Here is a 24,888-nt window from a genome sequence, read left to right on the forward strand (position 1 = left end):
GTCTTCTTCATTTTATTTGGGTCTGTTGCTTGCATCTTTTCATATGCCACATGAATTTATATGCCATAATCTGTTTCGCCAGTCATCTGCCCCCCTGATACACGTCCACTTTGATTCTTCCTTTGTTAAAACAAAATAGTTGCTATAAATATCTTTGTACCTGTGGGTCCTTTCCCTGTTTCTTTGATCTTTTTGCACTCTAAGCCTAACAGTGGTGTCATTGAGTCAAAGGGTGTGTGCATGGCTTAGTGACCTTCAGAGTTTGGTTGCCATTGTTGTCCAGAATGGTCGGGCCACCTCTCCCCTTCCCCTGCAGAGCCCCAGTTCTGGGCCCTTTCTCCTCTGGCAGCCTCTTTGTTTTCCTTTTTGTGTCCTTTTATTATCAGACTTTGGATGATCTCGTGGATGTGAAGTATTCTTAAAATTCTTATTTCTCTTATTTAAGGATTTAGAACATTTTCAGTGGGTTCTTTTTTTTGAAAATTACTCAAGCGAATGGCTTTTGTTCTAATATATTTGCATTAATTCCCTGTATGCCTAAGATATTAGACATTCGTTAGAGAAATTGACCTCAAAGACTTTTTGTAACTCTAGTTTAACCATTTACTTTTTTATTCTAGCTGTTGATTTTATTTGTATAAAAACTTTTCTCTTTTAAATTCTGTTTAAAATTATCCATCTTATCTCCTGTGATCCTTTCCATCCTTTGTCTGATCAGAAACCTTTTTCATATTCATAATTGTAAAAGTGATCTTTCTGCTTTTTAAATGTGTTTATGATATGACCATTTAACCAGGTCCTAGTGTCCGCCTGAAACATTCAGGCATGTGGTGTAAGATACTAGCCAACTAATATTTCTGCCAGACTGATTTTCAGCTTTCCCAGCAGTTTTAAAATTTCTTTAAGAAAATTAAAAATGTCCCAGTGTTTGTCTTATTTCCCTTGGGGCAGGCATCAAAACATCATTTAAATAGGTTCCTATGAAGCTTAACTGCATGCCAGTCCTTTTCCTCATTCCCATTCTTCTAGTTTCTTATTAACTTTGGTCTTTGTGCTGACAAGTCCGAGGTCTTGACTGTGTACATACAGCTGGTTCAGGAAAGATTCCAGATCATTGACAGCTTGCTTCCTGTCTGTTAAAACATAATCCGTTTCAGGTTTGTTGTACTTTGTGGTTCCCACATCTCGTGGCTCCCAATCCTTCTCTCAAAGAAGTGTTGTGCCATATAGACATGAGGCTTCTCTCATGCCACATTGCATGACACGTCCCCTTGATTTCTGATCTCTTTGTCAAGTGTGTGTCTTGGAAGGTGACTTAAGTGAGAAGGGAGTCTGGCCGAGTGTGCAGCAGTGTGCCTGGAGCAGGCCCTGCAGGCCAGTGATCTGATCCCTTTCTGGGTAGGATAGTACAGCAGTGAAGCCCCTTCTAGGGGCCGACAGTCTGCGCTCGATAGATGGGAAAGGGGCTGCCGGGCTTCCTCTTGCATTTGTGCCATCTTTGCTTCTTTATAGGTGGTCTCTACATTGCTAATAAACATAATCCCAGAGAACCACATCCCCTTGAATTTAATTGGGAAGGCAAAAATCAGCGGGAAAGCCTGGATCAAGCAGAGTGCCCGAGCTGCACCTACTTGGAACTTGGATGCTATGTGCGAGTCCCAGGTATGTTTGTGACTATTCTTATTTCTCCAGGTCTAGGGGGCAAGGCTTCATCTGGAGCAGGTGGATGAGAAATAAAAGAGGACAGGCAGGTAGACGAGCACAAAACCTGGCAGTGATTCTTGAGAGGAAAAGGAGAGTTTGGGCCCAAACTGGTATCAAGTGTTTGATTAAAAAGGAACACAGCTGAATGTCTTTGCCTAAAAGGAAAATACAGTCCTTGTGAAGACAGGAAAGAGGGGAGTAAGACCTTCATTAAGTGCCTATTATGTGCCTGGCCCTGGGCGAGCGATTTACAAATAGCTTATTTGAGCCTCACAACAGCCCTGGGTGCTAAGTACTGTACAAATAACAGCCGAGAAAACTCAGGCAGACAGCAATTAAGTGACTTTCCCAGGGTCACTAGTAAGTCAGTCTCTGAGACAGGATTTGAACTCGTGTCGTCCCTGACCCCAGGCCCAGTGTTCTCTACATGTTAGCCACCATGTATAGAAATGTATGTCTCAGTTCTGCACTTTTGGCTCATCTTAACTCTGGCACAGGAGGGTAGCACAGCAGCCATTTATTAAATGCCTAGTGGGTGCTAGACACAGGAGATAGACAAAAATGGAGCCACCCCTCCCCTCATAAAGCTTTTATTCTCTCTGAGGAGACAACAGATGCACATCTAAGTATGTGAGTGATATGTGTGGTATTTGGGGGGATGGCGGTGTGTGTGTGTGTGCATGTGTGCAGGTACACCCATGGTGGGGTTGGGAGGGTGAGGTACGTATGAAAACTCAGGAAGTAGTTCTGGCATTATGGGTAGAGCGTGGCCTTGGCATTGGGCCTCTGACCCATATTGGCATTAGTGAGCCTCTCGGTGCCTGGGCCCCTCTAGCTCAAAGACCTCATTGTAGAGCTGGGTACCTGTCTGGATGGGTAGCAGGAGTCTCCCTTCCATTTTGTGAGTTGCCTGCATAATGTCGTGTTGTCACCAGCAGGTCCATTGCTATCCCCCCTTTCTTCCTTGTAGGTCATCATCAGAGGAGGGGAGCTGCTCTGTGGGGTCTTAGACAAGGCCCACTATGGCAGCTCTGCCTACGGACTGGTCCACTGCTGTTATGAAGTCTATGGCGGGGAGACAAGCGGCCAAGTGCTCACATGCCTGGCTCGCCTCTTCACAGCCTACCTCCAGCTCTATAAGGGCTTCACCCTGGGTAAGGTCCTGGTGTACCTGGAGGCCCAGACTGGATTACAGAAGTGGGCCCTTCACCTTTAGTTGGCGGTGGCTCAGTCCCTTCCTAGTTAGCAGGTGGCTCCTTGAACTTTAGTTCTGCTAGTCTGTCCACAGGAGGAGGGGCCAAGAAGCAGAGACAGGGCTCCAGTGCTTTGGAGGAAGGTGCGGTGTGGGGGTCTTCTCCAGCCATCCTGGTTGACCAGAGAGTGTTTGTTCAATCCGAGTCACCTAACTCTGACCTCATTAGATGCAGCCGCAGCTTCTCTAGCCAAAGAGATGCTTCTTTCCACTTTGATTTACTTGGGGCCTAAAAGCCTCTGGCTTCCCAGGAATTTCTTTGAACAACTTGAGGAATAATTTTTCAAACCCAACAGATTTTGTTTGCTTCTCGGCTCAGAGCCAGAAATGGGGCCCTTGCATGTGTTTTAGTTGGTGGTGTTTTGTATTAGAGGCAGGAAATGCAGTGGATGATGTGTGGTGAGGGGTCCACTTGCCTTTCTTGAGCCTGACAGTTTCTCCTGTGCTCTTGCACCCCTCCTGCTTCCACAGCAAAAGGGACAGGGCATGTCCCATCTGTGAATGGACTTAGAGCAGGCTGCCCTCAGTCTGGAGCCAGGATCCTTGGCAGCCTTGGCCCTGGCCACCATCTTGGTCTCTGGCCTAGCCTCCTGCTTCCTTTTATCATTTCTTCCCACATTAGGTGTGTCTCTTTAGAGCAGGAACTGTCACATCTGCGTATGTGTGTGTCCCCAACACTTAACCCAGGGCCTGCACCCTCAGATCAGCCCCTCAGTTACACTCTCCCCACCTTATTTTGTCCACTTTACCTGTAGGCGTGGAAGACATTCTGGTCAGACCACAGGCAGATGCCAAGAGGCGGACGGTCATAGAAGAATCCTCTCACTGCGGCTCCCGAGTAAGGCAGCTTTCAGAGGGTGGGGAGTCATGGCCACCTGCCCTTTCCCTGCCCACACGTGGGACTGACGCACCTGCTTCTCTCACTGCAGGCTGTCAGGGCTGCCTTTAATCTCCCTGACACAGCCTCATGTGAAGACATGCAGACAAAGTGGCAAGATGCCCATCTCAGCAAAGACCCGAGGGACTTCAACATGGTTGATCTCAAGTTCAAGGAGGAAGTAAATCATTACAGCAACGAGATTAACAAGGTCAGTGCAGAGCCCCTCTGCCCGCTGTGGGCCGTGCACATGGCACCCTTTAGCTTGGCCACCTGCTCTCAGAAAAGGATTTTCTCTCTTTGCAGCAGTTATTAGGGGCCTACTATGTGTGGGTCACCATGCTGGAGCTGGGGTCACAAAGGCAAAGCCCCTGCGAGATAAGAGGAGGAGTAGGGAGATAAGGCGAGCCCACTGGTATGTGGGGAGAGGGGCCTGAAACAGTCACCAGATGTTGGCTGCTTTTGAAGCTGTGGGCAGAGTCTGTTTGTTCATTGATCTCATTTCACAGGTACATTCTGAGGATTCTTTTGGCAAATTAATGAGCAAGTGTCTGAATAAAGTGTGTGCCTGTGTGGGGGTGAGAGATGTGAGCTGCCATGCCTTTGGCCTGCATAGCCCACCAAAGGCACTTGACCCCACCTGCCCCAGGCCTCATCCCTTCATGGGTTTCCCAGGTTGCTTTGCCTGGCAGGCGAAAGACTGAAGAGAAGAGGGGATGCCGGGGACAAGCTCACCCTGCGGGGGGAAGCTCTGACCTTGGACACTCTGTCTTAGGGATCTTGGGGTCTGGGGTCTGCTCTGGGTCTATCAGTTGATCTAAGTTTGTCTTTGTCACACATGCATACACTCCCCCACCCATCCCAGAACCTCCCTTTCTGGTTTCCTTTCCCATGTCTGGAGGCTTCCAGTCTTTCCAGTAAAGGGATTTCAGGCTGTGCATGGGAGACTTTTGGCCAGAGGAGCAGGAGTGCTCAGCCCCTTGGAAAGCTCATGATGGGCAAGGATTGCGATGTTTTTCTGCACATCTAGTATCCTCCTCAACTGACCCTCCAAGTGTTCTCTGGAGCCCTGACTCCTAAAATCTTTCCCTGGCTTTGTTCCTTTGTTTTTCTAGAGTTTGAATGTGGACTCACTGTAACTTTAAGGCCTCAGGCTTCTGCTTCTTCCCTGGGCAGTGACTTCTGCTCAGGCGCAAGCCCTCCCTTGCACCATCACTTTGGGAAAGATGCCCAGGGAGGACCTCATTTGGGATTGAGGGTGTCAGCCTACTGGCCTCTCCCCTAGGCCACTGTGCAGATATACTGTCTTCCCCCTTCCACTTGTCTTTCTTTTTTAAATAGTATCTTATTTTTCCAATTTTTAACATTCTTTTTTTTAAATGATGAGTTCGATTTTTCTCCTTCCCCCTTCTGAAAATGGTAAGCAGTTTAATATAGATTATATATGTATAATCATGCAAAACTTATTTACAGAATAAACAGAAAAAAAGAGAAGATAGTCTGCTTTCATCTGCATTCAGTCTCCATCAGGTGTTTCTCTGGAGGTGAACGATACGTTCCATCTTGAGTCCTTTGGAATTGTCCTAGATCATAATGTTGTCTGTCGTTCAGAGCTGATTGTTGTACAGTGTGGCTGTTGCCGTGTACAGTGTTCTGGTTCTTTCCTCCTCTTCACTTCTCATTTAATCTTTATTGTCTTTATTAATTAGCAAATGAACTGGTTACACAGCTTAAAACACACCCACACCCATATATACATACATACACCAGCACATGTATCTGCATCTACATCCGTATGTGTATACACACATACATATACACACCCACATACATCTCTACACAAACACATATCTGCATCTATACGTGTACACACACACACACACACACACACACACACACACACACACACACACACACACAGGTGATAAGTAGGGTGGAGTATAATGTCCTTGGACATGGAAGAAATAGTTTGGAGTGGGTGGTTTTGTAGCCTTGGCCCGCCGGCCTTGGCCAGTATTGTCCTGGGTTTCACCTGCTGGGCCTGCTGATCAGCCTGCCCTCTGGGGGCCCTCTTCCTTATTCTCCTCCTCTCTTTTCCTTCGGCTACTTTTTGACCATTGTAAGACAGAGAATACCCCAGCTAGCCCTGTTGTTCGTAGCTCTGGTTACAGACTTGCTAGGGAGGAGGGCAGTCGGCCTCCTCCAGCGTGGGTCAGGAGTGTTGGTGCCAGGCCTGGGGCTTATGTTTTCTCTGTTTGTCTTGGGTTGCCCTGACCACTTTTTTACCCTGCCTAGGCCTGCATGCCCTTCGGTCTCCACAGAGGCTTCCCAGAGAATAACCTGCAGATGATGGTACAATCCGGAGCCAAAGGATCGACTGTCAACACAATGCAGGTCTGACCTGGGGCTTGTCCAAACTCTTTGGCACGGTGCCTCTTGTGTCGTGTAACCATAGACCTAAGGGGACTCCAGTGTTCTCAGAAGGTCTTGTCTTCCCTCTTCAGCTCTGTGACATGTCTCACATCCCTAGGTTTGCTTGTGCCCCACAGATTTCCTGTCTACTTGGTCAGATCGAACTGGAAGGGAGACGGCCCCCACTGATGCCTTCTGGGAAGTCACTGCCCTGCTTTGAACCTTATGAAGTCACTCCCCGATCTGGAGGCTTTGTCACCGGCAGGTTCCTCACAGGCATCAGACCTCCCGTAGGTGCTTTCAGGTTTCTGCTTCAGGGACTCTCCTCCTTGTTCTTTGTACCTTTCATGCTGGTTATTTTGAAAATGGGTGACTCCCTGCTTGCATGGGGATGTGCTGAGAGGATTCTGAGTATGATCAGTGAGCTAAAAGATTCCAGGAGGTTAGTGGCCCCTCTGTTTAAAGTCCCCTTGGTGAACAGGTGGGCTGACTTAAAATGATGGCTGAGGAAGGAAATGCATTTTCCCATGACCAAGAGAAAAGCCCTCAGGTTGTTTAATATGCTTGGTCATGCATCATCACGATGCTATCTAAGATGCTAAGGGAAAGGTCATGAGTAGTGATGAACATCACTTCATTGCTAGAGAAGCAGGCTGAACTACCCTCACCCCATTCCTACCAACTAGTAGGACTAAAAGGTGTACATGGAGGGGACTGTGGGAATCCCTTCCCCTCGGAGCCATACAGAAAGAAAAACAGAGCTCTTAGGACTGACCCTTGGCCAACGTTCAAGGAAGTTTGGGTTGGTCTTCGATCTGCTTCTGTCACCCTTTCACCTTCTTCTGCCTGTGATCCAGGCCGAGATGAAGCCGGGGGAGCGGAGAATCCTTTCCACCTTTACCCTTTGTGGGCATGGGCTTTGGGTGACTAGTTGTTTCTCCCTGTACTCTGGTATTTGACTGGAATGATGACCTTTATAGCTATCTCTGCTTACATTCAACAGAGCCAAGGGTTGGATCCCTTGGTTCCATTTCATGACCACAGCCTGTCTTTTGGTCCCAGCCATAACACTGTAGAGTGGGCCCTGGCCAAAGATCATGGAAGACCCCATGTAACATTCATGACCAACTGGTACCCTTCTTTTCCCATAGGAATTCTTCTTTCACTGCATGGCTGGGAGAGAAGGTCTGGTAGATACAGCTGTCAAAACAAGTCGATCAGGGTACCTGCAGAGGTAAGAGAACCAAGGGGGCACCTGCCTGTGAAGGCCTTTGGGGGAGATCCCTGGATGTAGTCAGAAGAGACCCTGTTTGAGCACCTGCTCAGACACTTACCAGAGAGGGAGATTTGCCCTGTCACCCTCCAGCCACTGTTACTGTATGACCATGGATAAATCATCTAACCTCTCTAAGTCTCCCTGCTGTGGGCTCCCCCACTCCCAGATTTGTGGTTGGAAGAGAGTCCCCTTTGTAAACCTCAAAGGGCCCCATACATAGAAACCAGGAGTTCAGAAAGTGAGCTCATCTGTGATCTCCTGTGTCCTCTAAAGACTAAGCATCCAGAAAGATAGAATGATGGGCTTTGTCACCATTCTGTAGATTGCAGACCAAGGTCTCCTGTTGCCAATCCATGCTCTTGACTCCGTGGTCTCCAAGTCAAAGGGCAACGCTCTCTCCTGTGAGAGGGAAGTCATTTCCCCTGATCCACAGCACTGATTTTCTCACCCATACTGGATAATGGCTCTCCAGGCTGTTGTCTCAGGGTTAGCTTCTTTTTAGGCTGAAGCCCTGGTTGGCTGTCTGGCTGGCCTGCCTTCAGTCCTGAGGAAGGAGGAGTAACCTGACCTGCTTGTGGGAAGCCCAAGGAGCTCAGTCTGGCCTCTTGGATGTGCTGCCTTGTGGGTAGGGCTCTGGCTTCAGCCTTTTCTCCTCCCCATTCCCAGGGGAACCAATGTTGTGGGTTATGGGAAATGGTTTCCCTTCTTGGAGGAGGGCACCAAGAGGAGCAGGCCACGTGAGAGACTCCGTGCCCTCTGTGGAGCCTGTTGCACCCAGCGTGTTTTAAGACTGCAGAGCCCTTGGAGATGTGGCTGTGTGAACAAGTCAGGGGGTAAGAGGGTAACAGCCGTGATGCCTGTGAGGCCTCTCAGAGGTCCCACGTTTGTTCCCCCGTGGTGGTGCTGGACCTGCATCGGTCCTCAGAGACCCCCTTCCTGGCAGCTAGGGAGGGAAGGAGAAGCCTGAACCCCACATTCTTTGTTTACATCTTCTTTTTAAAAATTTTAGCTTATTTTTATTTTATTTTTTAATTTTGAAATTCATTTGTATTTTAATTCCAGTTCCAGATTCTCCCCCTCCCTCTCCCCTTTTCCTCCCTTCATGAAGACAAGAACCACAAAACCCATTACAGATACTGGGAGGTGCGCAGGGCCAGCGTCTGCGCTAGCCACTTCTGAGGAGAGAGAGAAAATGTTCCCCCTCTGGAGGTGGAGCTTATCGTTCCATCCCATTTGCTTTTAAATACACCCACGTCTTCATTTACACTCCCAAATTAGACTCCATGGACCTTGTAGTCTGGTTGAACGGGTAGGACACAGACCTGACAGAGGAGCTAAGTGTATTGTGGGCATGGTTCACTGAACCAAATGGGTGACTCCTGAGAGCAGGCACCAGATGTGGTGCCTTGGGTTTGGGGATGTTGAGACCAGCTTTCTTGTACCTTCTTCTAAAACTTTGCCTCTGCCACCCTTGCCAGTCAGCCCTCTCCAGTCGGAGAGGGGACATTGACCCCAACCCTTCCTGCCCCTCTCCTCTACCTTCTCTTCCTGCTTACACAGCACCTCTTCCATCTGCCTCACTCTTCTCCAGTTGTGTTGCTTGGCCCAGCTTCTCCTCTTCTTTACCCTGGGCTATTGCGATAGCTAACTGGTTTTCCTGCCTCCCTGAAGATCTCAGTGTCCCCACCCACCCTGCTGCTCTGACCCACACCCAGATCAACTCAATCACAGACACCCAGATATTCTTAAACACCCAGAAATACAAATACTCACTCCAAGATATCAGCCAAATCACTTAACCTCTCTGTAATATGAGGGCGTTAGACATGGAGCATCTCCAAGATTGCTTCCAGCTGTAAAAATGCTACAGTCTATGAACTGTCCTGTCCCCTCTCTAACGCACTCCAGAGATTGTGGCAGGCCTCAGATGTTAGGCAAAGGGGAGTCACTGAAGGTTTGGAACAGAGGAGAGGTGGCAGAAGCAGTGGTTTGGGAAGGTCCATCTTGTGGTCCCTCTCATACACGGGAGGGACAGAGCCTTGGGGGGAGAAGGGGTGGGCAGTGACCAGTGAGGATGCAGATTCTGTGCAGGTCTAGATCAGCATTGAAGAAGGTTAGGAATGGAAGGGAACTGAGAGACAGAAGCCATAGAATGATGTCAACACAGACCAGGGGGTCGGAAAGGGTGCTTTGTTAGGATGGGATGAGTTTGGTGTTGTTTGGGAAGACGAGAGGACAGCCAGATAGAAATGTGCCCATTAGTTTGAGCTCTCCAGGGAGAGAGCAGCAGGCCCAAAGCGCAGAGCTGAGGACTTGCTTGGCAGGAGGAGGAAGAGAAGAGAAGGCCGCAGATGATGATGATGTCCACAGCAGTCCAAGACCCCCGGGGGATCTCTAGCAAATCTGTCTGAGGCTGGGAGAGGGCAGAGTTTCCCAGAGAAAGGGCTCTTTATCTGCAGATAGTAGATGAGGGCTGAGAAAAAGCCACTGCATCTGGACTTTGGAAATGCCTGTTTTCCTTTCAAATGTGAATTCCTCATGTCTAAGATGGGTCATAAGAGCCAGATTGGACAAGTTTAGAGCTCGCCAAAGCACGGATGTACCTGCCTTGCCGCGAGTCTCTTGCTGATCCAGAGAACATTGGTCCCTGGAGGAGCACGAAAGAACATGCAGCTTCCTCAGCAGCTGTGATGCAGAGGGGGAGGGGAACAAACTGCACATCTGGTCACTGGCAGCTGCAGCTCTTGGTTCTGTGGCCTGCTCCCCTCTGGAAGAGAAGAGAAGAACTCTGGAGTTCAGTATGGGCCCTGTAGCCAGGCAGGGCAGCCCAGCTTTGGCCTGTGCTAGGAGACAATGGGCTCATGGTGTTGGACGTGAGGCTGGTTTGGCTTTTTAATTAAAAATTTGCCTTCCCTCTCTCCTGCCTCTTCTCCCTCTCCCTCAGTTGAGAGACAAAGAACAAAAATCTAGTTATTAAGTATGTCTGTCAGATAAAGCAATCGGCCCCTCCAAAAGTGTCTTAATCTGGACATCCCCAGCGTCCATCCCCTCTGCATGGAGTGGGTGGCACGTTGGCATCAGTCTTCTGGGATTGTGGGGAGTTATTGTATTGATCAGAATCCAGAAGTTTTTCAAAGTTGTTTCTCTTTGCAGTATTGCTTTTATTTTATAAATTGTATATGTTTATGTTAACAAATCATGCATTCATAATATATATGGTGAATTTATGTGATACGTTAATAAATTATGTATATTTTGTAAATCCTAGTTCTTCATCAGTTCATGCAAGTCTTCCCAGGTTTTTCTGAATCCGCTTCCTCCATTTCGTTGAGCATTTCCTTTAATTATTTAATAAGCTGATTTTGAGCTTCACTAGACCTGTCACCGCAGCACCTCTGGCCTAGAGCTGGTTTCCTTCCTAATCCTCCTGATGCTCCCTTGACACTAAAAGCATGTTTTGATCTCTCCCCAGAGTGTTTTTCCCTTCCCCTGCCCTCTGGGCTCAATGGGCCAAACCCGAGCACGCCTCTGTTTGCAGGTGCATCATCAAACACCTGGAGGGGCTGGTGGTCCAGTATGACCTCACTGTGCGGGACAGCGATGGCAGTGTGGTTCAGTTTCTCTATGGGGAGGATGGGCTGGATATCCCCAAGACTCAGTTCCTACAGCCCAAGCAATTTCCTTTCCTCCTCAGCAACTATGAGGTAAGGTGCTTTTCATCATCTTGGTGGGGGAGTGGGGAGCAGGATGGGAATTTTGTGTCTCTGATGGGGAAAGAGCAAGGCAGACAGCATCTCTCACTGGGAAGGGAGGTGGCTAGACACTCACTCAGAGGGTCCCTTGCCCTGGAGCTAGAAGGATCTTAGCGGGGTTGGGAGACCCAGAGAGATGGAGCCCTTGCCCACAGCTGCCCAGGTCAGTGACAGAACCAGGTGTCGAGCCCAGGACCTTTGACTACAGATACAGGATTATCCCTTGTGTAGCCTCATTGTTTCTGGGCTGTGTCAGTAACAGAAGAGACCCCATCATAGAATAATGGTGGTAGTCACACTTTGCCTCTGCCTGTGGCACCTTAAGCTTTTCAGGATGTTGTTTTATATCTCTCTAGACCTGTGTCTGTCTAGATTCGTAGATATAGCTATATGGGACAACTAGGTGGGGCAGTGAATAGCGCTCTGGGCCTGGAGTCAGGAAGACCCAAGTTCAAATCTAGCCTCAGGCACTTCATAGCCGTGTGACTCTGGACAAGTTACTTAGCCTCTGTTTGCCTCAGTTTCTTCCACTATAAAATGGGGATCATCGCAGCACCTACCTTCCAGGGTTGTTTTGAGGATCACATGAGTTCTAAAGCATTTAGTTAACCCAGTGCCTGGCATGTAGTAGGTGCTTTACAAATGCTTATGCCCTTCCTTTCCCTTCCCTTGACTTGATCCTCATGACAATTCTTTGAGACAAGAAAAGTAGTTTTCATCCCATTTTACACATGACATGATAGTAACAGCTTACATTTCCAAAGCAATGTCCTTGTAAAGTGCTTTCCCTGCCATTATCCCCATTTTATAGATGTTTGATTTATCTTGTGGCCTGTCCATGACCATGCCGCTCCTAAGAAGCCCCACCTTCCACAGGAAGCTCTTCCCTGACCTCATTGTTGCCTCTGAGGCTGCCTCCCCCCAAACCCCCCATTTATCCCATTTCCCTCCTGTTTGTGCCTGGGTGTTTGTGTCATCTCCTTATTACACTGGGAGCTCCTTGAGGGTGTGCACTATTTGTATCCAGAGCACTTAGCTCAGCTCCTGGCACAAAGGAGGCGCTTAAGAAATGCTGCTTGATTTGAGTGGTTAACTTGTCCTAGGCAAGGCTCAGCTTTGGCTCTCCAGACTCCCAGCCCAGTTTTCTGTGCCAGGCAGGAGCTCTTAGTTCTTGGGCTGCGAGTAGCTCCAGGTCAGGAAAGGAGGTCCCTGTGGGAGGTGTCGACTGCCCCCTGTTCCTTATCATCCCTCCTCTGTGGCCCCACCTGACTCCCAGCTCCAGTTTGGGCAGAGGGCCAGGAGGTGTTTTTGTCCCAAGAAGGGCTGACTGTGAGGGACCAAGGCAGCCTCCACCAAGGACTCAGCCTGTTGTTGTTGTATCTGCAAAATAAATGGGAGATAATTGGGGGCGAGGGGGTGACAAGTTGTTCTATCTGCAAAATAAATGAGAGGTAATTGTGGGGAGGTGTGACAAGTTAGGAAAGTCTTCATGTGAGAGGGGTCCGAAGCTTGAGCTCTCTAAGAAATGGGTATGGTGAGGGAGAGCATCCCAGGCATTGGGGGCAGGCACCAAGAAGTACTTTCTATGCCGTGGGCATAAGATGGGACCTCAGGTCCCAGCTAGTCCAGACCATGGAAACAGATGTGTCAAAGGTGGGTCCTGAACTCTTGTCCTCTGACTCCAGGGCCAGTGGTCCTTCCACAACCTTCCCATGTTGTTGGCAGCAGAGCTGGAATTCCAGTCTCAGGTCCTGGGTCCAGATCCAGCTTGCATTCTGTTACCTGATAGGAGTCAAAGGCCTAAAGGCCTGTAAGACATCTGAGGAGGGGCATCACTTGCAGTTGTCCTGGGGCTATCACATTTTGGTTCATTGGACTTGCTTTTCTAGGCGATACGGAAATCAAAGCATCTGGATGAAGTTTTATCCAAAATGGACCCCACACAGGCCCACCAGCATGCCAAAGCCCTCCGGAAGTGGCGCGCCAAGCATCCTTCCACCTGCCCCAGACAGGGGGCCTTTCTCAGCTATTCCCAGAAAGTCCAGGCAGCTGTCCAGGCCCTGAACCTCTCTGGGGGAAGCCAGAATGGTCGAGGACCCAACGCACAGAAGGTGAACAGCCCCCACAGGGCACAGGCCAGCCCACTCTAGGGCTGGAAGGAACATGAGGCTATCTGGTTCAACCCCTCTGATTTACAGATGAGGAAACTGAGGTCCAGGGAAGTCATCCCACCACTAAGTGCCAGAGATGGAATTTGAACCCCACCTGTCCTCCCAGGGCTGTCTCTTCCACTCCCTGATATTGCGTCTTGTGTGTGGAAGATGTTCATGCTCTAGGGCTGGACTCTAACAACATTATCACCTTAACTTTTTAAAATCATCTAATGGTAGTTTATGTTTGTAGAGTTTTATAGTCACATTGCTGGTTTGCTTTTAATGTCCTCCTATTACAAGGAAAAACTTCCCAATCACACATACAGACACAGACACGCACGCACACGCACACACACACTCACACACTATCTCTCTTGCCCCCTCCCTACACACCTGGGCTCATGTGGGGCAGATTTGGCCTTTGAGGCTCTCCCCAACTTTGACATTCTGAGATACAGTAGCCCCAGAGGAAGCAAGGACAGAGATTATTAATCCCACTTTCCCAATGGAGGCATAGCAGCCCACAGGGGTGTTGGAATTTGCCGTGCCCCCACCCCCCACCCCCCAGGTCACACAGTAAGTAAGGGAGAACAGAGCTGGCACTCAGCTCCTGAACAACTGTGCAGCCTTTTCATCCATGGTGGAGAAGGTGGAAATGAGTGGGCAGTCCTACCTGGTGCCTAGGATAGAGGCATTGAGATGGGCCCATGAATTCTCCAAGTAGTGGTCTCCAGGGCTTCCTTTTAGATGGTGGCTTTATAATCTGTTCTCTGTTCCAGATTTTAAAAATGTGGTCTGAGTTAGATGAGAAGAGCCAGAGGAAGTATGTGAAGAGAACTCTCCCTTGCCCTGATCCCAGCCTGGGCATCTGGCGTCCAGATATCCACTTTGCATCTGTGTCAGAAACATTTGAAAGCCAGGTTGATGCATATGCTCAAGAGTGGGCGGCTCAGGCTGAAAGGAGCTATGAAAAATCAGAACTTTCTCTTGATAGGTAATAGTTTGGGAGTGGATCAGGGGAGGGGCTGGGGGGGAGGGAGGGAGGGAAGCTGTGTGAGGGGGATTGATAGTCTTTCTGCATAAAGATCTGAGAGAGCAGGGTCCAAAGAAGCTGGTGGCCTCTGGGTCAGGCCTCTAGGACAAGCATTTGGAGGAGACAGTAGGGAGTGAGACTGGGAATTCCTCTATAATTGAAGACTAGAGACTGATGCTGGGATGTAGTTGGGCATGGCATCACCCAGAGGCCTGCAGCTTTGACCCAGGAAGCCACGTGCTGCCGTTGTCACCTTCCTGGGCCTCACCTTCAGCTGAAAAACAAGAAACTTGGTCATCATGTTCTTCAGAAAAGGTCCAGTGTTTGGGGCCTTGCAGCTGATAACTGGCATGGAGAATTTGGAGAGGCCCAGAGAGCAGACAGTATAATGAACTCAGCATGGGCCTTAGCTAGCCCAGGGATCTTCCCTTCCCCTCTTCATCTCAGTAATGGAGAAGAGAGAAAATGGTGGTAAGGCATCTTCTAGGTGAACATTTTTGTTGGGCCAATTCTCTGATTTCATTGATGCGAGGAAGCTCCCTCCACCAGTGCAGTCTGGCGTCTCTGTGCTCCTAGCGTTCTGACAGAGGCATCCAGTGGATTTATCTGGGGTCCGAGGCAGGACCTGACACCAGGTATTCGTGATTCCAAGGTCAGCTTTAGCTGGCATGTGTGCCCAGCTGGTTTTCCAGTGAACTGAAATCCCTTAAGATGCATCGAGAGGCATTTGGTTTAGACCCAAGATATTTCTGCTCACCTCCTGGGAATATGTCACTCATAAAATGGCATCCATTCTGCCTATTGTAACAGATTGTGTTCCCTCCCCATTACCTCTCCAGGGGCTTGTCCCATAAGAACATTCAGTTTGGGGGACTTGACAGGTATCATAAGGAGCAGTGGTTTCCAGGACACAGCTGCCAGCATGAAGCCCACAGCCTGCTCTCCTTGCTTCTCCTTTCTCTCCTCCCCCTGTCCCACAGGGGCTAGCAGGATCCATGGCCTTTTCACTGGCTTCTTCCTCTCCCCCAGAGGGCCAGAAGGAGCAGAACCATTCAGTTTGCAACTAACTTGTTTCCTGGAAACAAGACAGAGATAGTTGGCTGCCTGAAGAAGCCATTAGCTGCCTTCCTCAGGGAGTCCGGAGGTAGCTCTTTTCAAAGCAGAGAGGTCCACCAGGATTAAGCCCATAAATGCCCAGGGCAGAGGAAGCACTAACTCCAGTTTTGTCCCTCAGGTCTATTCAGATGCTTTTGGACCTCAGTTATTTTAGCCAGCTGGGCACAAGGCTGATCTGATCTAGGAAAAATTTGGATCTAAATAAGTTCTTTCAATTTTTTTTTTTTAACTTTCACACTAGTTCACAGAAACTAGTTTGACCAAGTGTTGTCTAGTTGATGTCCTCAGAGGACTTTCTTTCCTAGTTAAGAATATTTGTAATTAAGATAATATGTACTCTGACTGCTTCTCAGGTGGGGAGACAGACTACTTTGCACTTACGAGAACGAACAGGTCTTATCTTACTTTCCATGCATTTAGCAGACCCTTTGTGGATAGCACATTCAGCCTGAGTGTAGCCCCTGCCCACGTTTCCCTAAATTCTGAATGAGTTGGATCCAGAGGAGTAAGGTGGGAATGTTGCATTTGGGTTCCTGAGTCCTGGTGATAGACCAGGTACTCCAGGGAAAGAGACATTGACAACGTCTCCTGAGTGGCTTACAGGTGTACAGATGGCCCAGGGAGATGGGCAGGATTTTCAAGGTTATTAAGTGCCTTTTCCTATCTAGCTCCTGCCCTAGAGGATCTTCCATTCTTATCATGGGAGACAACACAAAACTATATGGTCATATCAGATGGTGAGGCCTATGCATCTGGGTGGGGTTGGATCAGGAAGGGGCCAGATGCAGGAAGAGGGAGGCCATCCCTGAGCAGACATTTGAAGGAAAGGAGGGATACTGAAGCAGGGTCCTAGCACAGGCATCGGGAGCCTCAGTGACTCAGTGCCTGACAGTGTCTTGAGGGAAACTATGAAGATAGGAAGGGTTGTGATTACTGAGGAAACTCAGGATCTGTTTCATGCCCGTGGTGCAGTATAGGGAAAGGCTGCACCTCTGGGACTGGGGGTGGGGCTCTCTGGGGTCTGTCTCCTGACTGCCCTCATACCTTTTACCCCAGGTTGAGGACCTTGCTCCATCTGAAGTGGCAGCGGGCACTGTGTGACCCGGGAGAAGCAGTGGGCCTCCTGGCTGCCCAGAGCATTGGAGAGCCTTCCACACAGATGACCCTGAACACTTTCCACTTTGCAGGCAGAGGAGAGATGAATGTCACTCTGGGAATCCCGAGGTAAGAGGCAGGTGGTGCTTAGCAAAGAGAATGAGAGGAAGCTGGAGGTGAGGGGGCTTTGGTCCTTCTGAGACTCCCCTCGACTTCTGGAGCTCGTGGGCACCATCCCCCAACCTGTAGCCCTACCTGTTATCCTGGAGGGGGCCTGGGGCAACTCTGCTTTGTGGTACACGCTGCTGTGACCTTGACCTGCATATGGATCTTTGGGGAAGTAATCTCAGTGGAATTCCTGCGGTGGGGAGGTAACTGCCTGTACACTCTTGGGAGAGGTGGAGGTGGGGCTGGTTTCTTTGGTTTCTCTCTTTCTATGTGACAGGATAGGCCTCTGCTTCTTTATCTACTAAGCACAGCAATGTGCTTGAGCTTTTGGTGAGACAACAGTGCCTTCCTGTCTATCCCTTCTAACAGCACACTCCAGATGCAGCCAGAAATGCACAGTGGTGGCTCTAGCCCCCAGCAGCCACAGGCCCTGCTCTGACCAGAAGGAGGCAGGTGTGCCTTTGTTAAGCCTGAATGTTGTTAGTGGACATCAGCTGGGGCTAAGCCTTCTCTTTTATGTTTGTAGACCTGGGCTATCCTTACCTTTGTTGGCATGGGATATTAGCCATGAGCATGTGACCCGGAGCTCAGAGCTCCTGTCCATCGTACAGCCTCCTCTGGAGGTGACCTTGGCATTGGGCATACAGCACCAAGCCCAGCAAGTACAAAGTGATGTCTAACCTGGAGGGAGCTGGGTCTGAGAAGAGCCTTGAAGGAGGGTGGAGCTCCTTCAGCCTTGAAGGAGGGTGGAGCTCCCAGAGGTGAAGGTGATGAGGGAACAGTCATGGACCAGTGCTGCCAGGGAGCAACCCTGTCCTTGTCACCTGCCATGTGCCCAGCACTGTTAGACTCCGGGGAGGGCTTAGATTCTGTTGGGAGACGTGTGCCCCATAAGTCTTCCTTCTACTCCCCTCATTTGCTGATCTGGTCGCCCCCCTCAACCTGCTTAGTGGGCTCTAGGGGCTCCTGATTACCCCTGGGATCACCTAGGAACTCCTGGGCTTTACTGAAAGCCCTTCCTCTCTTTCCAGTCTTTTGACATTTTGCTCCCAGTCCCTGTGATCCAGGAATGATGGCTTGCTCATATCCCTGCCTGGAATTCTCTGTCCCCTCATCTCTGCTGCTGGCCCCTCCCCCTTGGTTACCCTCCATCTGTTGTGTATGTGGATGGCTTATGTGCACCTATGTACTACCTATCAGCTACTGGAGGGCAGGGGCTCATTGGCACTTAGCAGAATGCCTGAATTGTAGTGAGCATTTAATAAATGTGTATTGGATGACTATATACAGAATAAACACAGGGTACATTTTTCGAGAGGGAGGGGTGAGGATTAGAAAAGGCTTCACAGAGAAAATGTTGCTTAAACAGTTTTTTGTGGGGTTTTTTTGGCAAGGCAGTTGGGATTAAGTGACTTGCCCAGGGTCACACAGCCAGTAAGTATCGTGTCTGAGGTCGGATTTGAACTCAGGTTCTCCTGACTCCAGAACAGTGTTCTTATCCACTGTGCTTCCTAGCTGCCCCTTGAGCAGGGCACTTCTCCAGAAGTGACAACCCACTTCCTCTCAGTGTCCCACAGTGCTCAGGCCCAGCCCTCACCCTCTCTTTCAGGTTGAGGGAGATCCTCATGGTGGCCAGCTCAAACATCAAGACGCCCATGATGAGCGTTCCCGTGCTCAACACCAAGAGGGCCTTGAAGCGAGTCCGGAGCCTGAAGAAGCAGCTGACCAGAGTGTGCTTGGGCGAGGTACCTGCCTGGGAACTGGGGCAGGCGCTCGTCTTAATGGTCTGAGAGAAGACCTGGGCAGATTTGCTACCCTGATCCAGCCATGGGTTTCACACCATGGTACACACTTAGCAAAATCAGACTCTGAGGATCAGGGGACGTATTGGCTTCTTAAGTAATGATCGGTCAGGCGGCAGCTGGACAGCCAGCTTCAGAGGCAGGAAGAGCTCTCCCAGCAGCGTGGGCAGCCAGTGGGACTGGTGAAGCCACTGAACCAGTTCCTATGACTCTCTCCCCTCCTGGGCATTAACTCTGTCACAGAGGGTTTCCCTTCCTGCCTGGCTGTGGTGGGGGTTCCAGATGCTGTTGGGGTGTGCTGAGTACCTACAGCAGGGGATGCACGCCCAGGGAGGGAGGGAGGGAGAGGCTCCTGGTGTGGTCAGTGTGGCCTTGTCCCTCCAAAGGCCTGGTTTAGCATATGTCCTTCTTTTGATGTGGTGGCAGGTATTGCAGAAAGTGGATGTCCAGGAGTCCTTCTGCATGGAAGAGAAGAAAGACAAATTTCGGCTTTACCGCATTCGCTTTAATTTCCTCCCCTACAAGTATTACCAGCAGGAGAAGTGCCTGCGACCTGAGGACATTCTGCGTTTTGTAGAAACAAGGTAAGATTTTGCTTTTCTTCTATAATTATGTCAATAATTCATGTTTATGATAAGGTTGGAAGATTTGCAAACCACTTTTCAGAAAACAATTTTGTGATGGAGAGAATGCATATGTTGTTACTCCCATTTCACAGGTGAAGAAACTGCAACTCTTAAGAGTTAGTAAGCATTTATTGAGCCCTTACTGTATGCCTGGCACTGTGCCAACCACTGAGGGTACAAAGGTTAAAAAAGTGAATGCCCAAGATACCTGCCATGGATGTGGAAGGTTATCTTGGGGCTGGCGGTGTGAGAGGTGGGGTAGAGGAGGAGAGGTGACCGACCTGCCTGGGATGCCATAGTTAGGAAGTGTCAGAGCCAGGATCCAAACTCGGCCTCTCTTATGCCTGTCCCAGAGCCCTCTCTGTCCCTATCCTGTGACCTACAGAACAATGCCATCAAAGTAGACTGCTTTCCTTAGACTCTTCCCCAAATCATGGACTCCAACATAAACACCTCTTATTAAGTGCTGCCATGTCAGGAGCTCCAGTCTGCCTTCCCTGTGGCTTCTGACCATCATTTCTAATTCTGTCCCTTGGCGTCAGTTAGCATAGAAGTCATCACTAGTCTATGGGGGAGCCCTTCCCACATTTGAAGATCGAGAGCCTGTGGCTTTCCAACCCTCACCACTAACTCCAGGTCTTTTCATCTTCAAGTTTAAGGGTCCCAACTCTGGGAATCTCCTGCAAACCAGTTATTTAAAGGGAAATCCCACAACATGTTCCTAGCAAGAAGGACCAAGATTCTTCTGTCTGTCTGCAAGGCCTAACTAGGGGGAGAGGGCATAGGCTTCTTTCTCTTGGCCGAGGGCATGGATCATTGTTGCACAGCATTCTGGTCTTGGGGAGCTGCTTTACAACCTTGCTGGACATCTCTGTCTACCTGGGTTTGTTCCACATTTTATCCATGGGTTGGGAAAGTCTCTGATCAGCTAACTCTTGGCTCCTTGCTGGTAGTAAAGTTGAGTAAAGCTGGCGAGCTGTTTCCTGCCAGGCCTCGGTGAATGCGGTTTGCTAAGTCTCACTTAGGTATCGACGTAACTAGCAGTTGTGCTCCCAGGTGCAGCCGAGGGCCTGCTGGGTGTGTATGGCCCACTGAACAGGAGGGCTGCCCCAGCTCAGCCTCTCACCTGGTGCCCTGGCTATCAGCTGGCTTCTCAGCTAGTCAGCTTTCCCCTACCCGTAACCCTCTGCTCAGTTCCTGACTCATAATCAAATCAGCGTCACTTCTGGAAAGGGCATTCAGCAGTCTGGCCCTGCCTGAATCTTTCCAAGCTAAAAGGCCCCTTTGTTTTTGTTTGTGTGTCTCCAGCTACTGGAACGTAGTCACTGCTTTGTCAGTGTCTCTTTTTACTCATTCATTCATTGCTGGGGATGGGGGTAGATAGCTAGAGAGGGGCTCCCTTAGGAGCGTGGGACCACGAGGAAGGCTCAGGCCCTCTGGGAGCTTCCTACTGCTAATCAGATGCTAAACTTGGTTGTTTGGGGGGCAAAGGACTGATGGACTAAAAGTTTTGTATGCACCTGCTAAGTTCTGGCACTGTAGAGAAAAACTTTGGTGCCCTAGTCCCCTAGTCGCAGCCCTACAGAAACAAGCTTTTATTAAATGCCTACCGTGTGCCACGCATTGGGCTAGTTCACAATTTTCATCAGCTTCCTCCTCCTCTCCTCCAGTATGTAAAGCACAGATTGGTATTTGCCAGGCCTAGAGGCCTGTATTGGGCTACCCGAGTCTTTCTTACCTCACCTCCGAGGTCTTCGGCTGGCCAAGCCGGATGCACATATGAGAGAAAGGACGTTCCAGAGTTGAACAAGGGTTGAGCTTTATTTCAGGGTCTGGGTTACAAGTGCAGGGGGGTCTTCCTTAGGAGGAAGAGGGGGAGATTTCCTAAGGAGGCTAAGCTTAAGGGATTGGAAGTAGAAGTACAAGCGGGGAGAGAGGGGGAGGGGAGAGAGGAAAGAAGAGGAGCAGAGCCTACTGTCCTCTTGGCTCCACACGTGCTAAGAGAGCTTTTTGGGCTTCCTCAATCCTACTTAACTCTCCAGCAGCACAGTTTGCATCTAAATACCGTGCTGTTAGATAACAATTGTGTGCCCAGATCTGGGACGACCTCGAGGGCAGGGAGACTCCACCCATCACGTATCTCCCGGGGAGAGGCGGAAATACCCGAGCTAGCCGAGCTAGCTCAGTCTGACCTTCTCGAACCCCCGCTGTTCATGGAGGGCCTCGTAAGACTCTAAGATTTAGAAGTCCCACTTTTACCCGCCCGAGACCGTCCACACGGAATTGAGCTTCCAATCCCAACAGGTATTAAGAATAGGAACTAAGTATTTGTCTATGAAAGGCTGAAGACCAAAGGGGCAGTTATGGTGACTCCCTCTACATAAAAAGTATACTCACCCATCTTCTTAGAGAAGCCCCAGCTATCATGGCCTTGGTGTGCATGAGGCTTGGCTTATGTGCTTCCTTGTGCTATGTGGCAGGGACAGGATAGGACACGCAAGTGAAGCCCATGTGCTTTGTGCTTTCTAATGGGGATGTCCTCTCTACACATTGGGCAGGGACTTTCAGTTTTGCCTTTGTATCCCCCATGCCTGACCAGTGTCTGGAATTCTAGAGCTTATGAGGAGGCAGGTCTGGAGATGTGATTTCATCCATGTGGGAAGTTGGTACGGGTGGGTATTCCCTCCTCTGATACAGAGAAGCTACTGCTATTACCGATCGCCTCAGAGAGTTGCGCCAGACTTGCCCAAAGTCACAGACGAGGGCAGATTCCACGAGTCTTCCTGAGTTCCTGCCCAACCCTGTAGTTCTCACAATCCCAGACCTAGATCTGGTACTTCGGGCCATCTAGTCCTGCTCTCTCTCCCTCCCATGTTATAGAGGAGGTGACTGAGGCCCATTGGCTGAAGGGACTTGTCTCCAGGCACACTGGGAAGGGTTGTCAGAGGCTGACTTTGGACTCAGAACCAGAGGCCCTTCCTTGGTACCCCCTGCTTCCATCCGCCCATGGCAACCCCCAGCATTTATTCTGAGTACCTGGGGCTTGCACTTTTTTGGCTTGTAAATGAACTTGTCTTTTACTCATCACAGCTGCACCACTGGGCATTCAAACAGTCACCTGGAGAGGCAGTAGATGTGCTGTTTATTCAGCCTTCAGAGGGCTCTGAGGAATGAGCTTGGAGTCAGAGACTGAGTTTGACCCCTGGCCCTGGGGTCCCCCATGGCATCCCCCGTCTGCAGTCATTTCAGTGTTCCCTTCCCACTCCAAATCCACCCTTGCCAGTGGAGGCTCCGGGTTTGGATGCTCCATGTCCCATAATTCCTTATGTGCCTGGACTTGCCCGACTCCCCCCCTCGCCCATCTCACTCCTTTGTTACACCTACTCCCTTTACAGCACCAGCAATCTCCTGATCACTAGACCCAGCAAGCTGTCTCAGACTTCTGCTTCCTTGACCTCTGGGCAGCGCTTGATACTGATGGACAACACCCCCTTCCCTTACCCTGCCTTTTCCCTCTTCTTGAAACTCTCTTTCCTTGACTTCTCTTAGACTAGACTTTCCTAGTTTTCCTACCCCACGCTGCTCCTGTCTCCTTTGCTACCTTTTTCTCGCTCTTCACTCTGGCTCCAGCTGCCTCTTCTGTGCTGGTAACTGCCAGAGCCTTCTCTCCAGGCCCACATTTCCCTCTGCCTGCTGGACAGCTTGACTTCTGGCTGGCATCTTCTAGAACCAAGCCCCCCAAGAACACCATCTGGTGCTTTCCCTCTTCCTTTTCTCTTTCCCCAGATCAGGTTCCCACAGTCTCTCACCTGTCCCTGTGCAGGAGTCCTCTAGTCTCTGTTATACCCTGCCCTCCTCCCTCCTGGACATCGTGGCCAGAGGAATCTCCCTGAGACACTGCTCTGTTCCTTTCATTCACCTGCTTGGAGACTTTGTGGGTGCCTCAAGGAGTTGGAAGCCTCCCCTTCTTATGTGCCCCTTGCAGCTCCAGCTAACATTTCCAAGTGATACTCTCTGCCATTCCCCATGTACATGCCAGGCTTTCCCACCTCCTCTCATTGTCTCTGCCCACCACAAAGACCACCATGTCTCCACCTCTGCTTCAAGGCCTGGATCAAGTTCTGACGTCACAAGTCCTATGGGAAGCACTCCCCATCTCTCCCTGCCCCCGGGCTTGCTCTTGGTCTCATCCACTTTTCAGCTTAATTGGAATTAACAGACATTTACTGCTTTGACTCTGATATGCCATGGCATGTGCCCACTGATCACCTGTTACTGCACGTCCACCTTCCCTGCCAGGCTGCCTGCTCCTTCTGTGTCCCACTGGGCCTGGCCTTCGGGAGTGCTCACTATAACAGGGCTTTGAGCTGGCCTAGGATTGTTCATGGGAGAGCTTTCAGCCCCTTCATCTCAGGCATGTCATTTCAACCTTACGTAGCTGATTTCATTCCTTATGTTACTTCATGTGTGTAGCCCAGGCTTCTGCTAATATTCACCCAGTGGAATTGCAGAGTCTCCCTCTGTGCCCCCCCACCCTGCCCACCCCACCTGTGGAGTCCTTTTCTTCCTCCAGGGCTTGGACGCCCTGCCACAGGGCAAATTCCTTGAGGGTAGGGACCATTTTTCATGCTTGTATCTCTGTCCTCTCACCTGCAGTCTTCCGCATGTTGTGTATGCTGAATAAAAGTTTGTCCAGCTCAGTTGAAGAGATCAAGTCTGCCACTCCCTGAGCCCAGGCAGGCCCATACCTCCATGGTACCAGCTCTGACTCCTATAAATTTTTGTTTAATCAGTGTGTGTATGTATGTGTATATATATATATATATATATATATATGTATATGTATATGTGCATGTCTGTGTGTATAATGGAAGGCACCCCTGCCCCGCCCGCCTCTTGTAAAGATTGTCATTTCAATGGTCCTATAAAGTTGGCTGATGGCTTTTTAGATGAGTCATCTCATCACATGATATAGAAGCATATGCGTGTAAATGATTCATCAGGACGTTCTCATTCCCTGTGCTGGGCCTTATGCTTGTGTATGTCTGCATGTTTCTGGATACATTTTTCCCAGTAATAACTGCAGTCATGTGCATATAGAAGTTCTCTGAATTCTGCTTTTCTCTCTTTCTCAGTTTCTCGTAGATCTTTTCTGTGTAGTTCACGTTGTTCTCATTGGCAGCGTCGTCCCCATCCCATCGAATTGCCAAACATCTGACTCTTGTGACACGTGGGCCATCCTGTTCTCTGCTGCTTCAGGGCAGCAAGGAGCATCTTTGCATGATGGCCTGTGGCTGTGTTCTCAGATGTGAGACAGGACTGAAGGCTGGGACTGACCTGGTGATTTCCGCGTCTGGGGCACTTTCCAGAATGATCAAATGGCCCCCAAAGTAGACAGAGAGATAGATACACCATTCATTAAGCACTAGGAGTATAGTCCCTGCCCTCAGGAGTGTCTGTTCTAATGGGAAAAGAAAAAGATGAAATAATAAGGAGATGAAAGAGGCAAATGCGGGAGCCAGAACATAGGGAAGTGGTCCAGAGGGCCAAAGACCAGCCAGAATGGAAGTCGCCATGGCTGGCTCAGTATGTGGTATGTACTCAGATGGAGGTTCTGGAGAA

General features: G+C 49.7%; 1 protein-coding gene across 1 annotated transcript in view; it reads left to right on the forward strand.

Annotated features, from left to right (window-relative positions):
* The window catches only part of POLR1A (RNA polymerase I subunit A), an 80,912-nt gene that overhangs the window by 43,173 nt on the left and 12,851 nt on the right, over positions 1–24,888 (forward strand). The window contains exons 15-27 of the mRNA XM_072636952.1: positions 1,513–1,662; positions 2,675–2,858; positions 3,712–3,794; positions 3,886–4,044; positions 6,129–6,227; positions 6,383–6,535; positions 7,397–7,479; positions 11,060–11,225; positions 13,163–13,384; positions 14,206–14,420; positions 16,632–16,799; positions 18,448–18,583; positions 19,067–19,224. Coding sequence (XP_072493053.1) covers positions 1,513–1,662; positions 2,675–2,858; positions 3,712–3,794; positions 3,886–4,044; positions 6,129–6,227; positions 6,383–6,535; positions 7,397–7,479; positions 11,060–11,225; positions 13,163–13,384; positions 14,206–14,420; positions 16,632–16,799; positions 18,448–18,583; positions 19,067–19,224 — 1,976 coding nt within the window. The remainder of the gene's footprint in view (positions 1–1,512; positions 1,663–2,674; positions 2,859–3,711; positions 3,795–3,885; positions 4,045–6,128; positions 6,228–6,382; positions 6,536–7,396; positions 7,480–11,059; positions 11,226–13,162; positions 13,385–14,205; positions 14,421–16,631; positions 16,800–18,447; positions 18,584–19,066; positions 19,225–24,888) is intronic.

Source organism: Notamacropus eugenii, chromosome 1 (assembly GCF_028372415.1).
Source record: "Notamacropus eugenii isolate mMacEug1 chromosome 1, mMacEug1.pri_v2, whole genome shotgun sequence".
Classification (NCBI taxonomy): Eukaryota; Metazoa; Chordata; class Mammalia; order Diprotodontia; family Macropodidae; genus Notamacropus; species Notamacropus eugenii.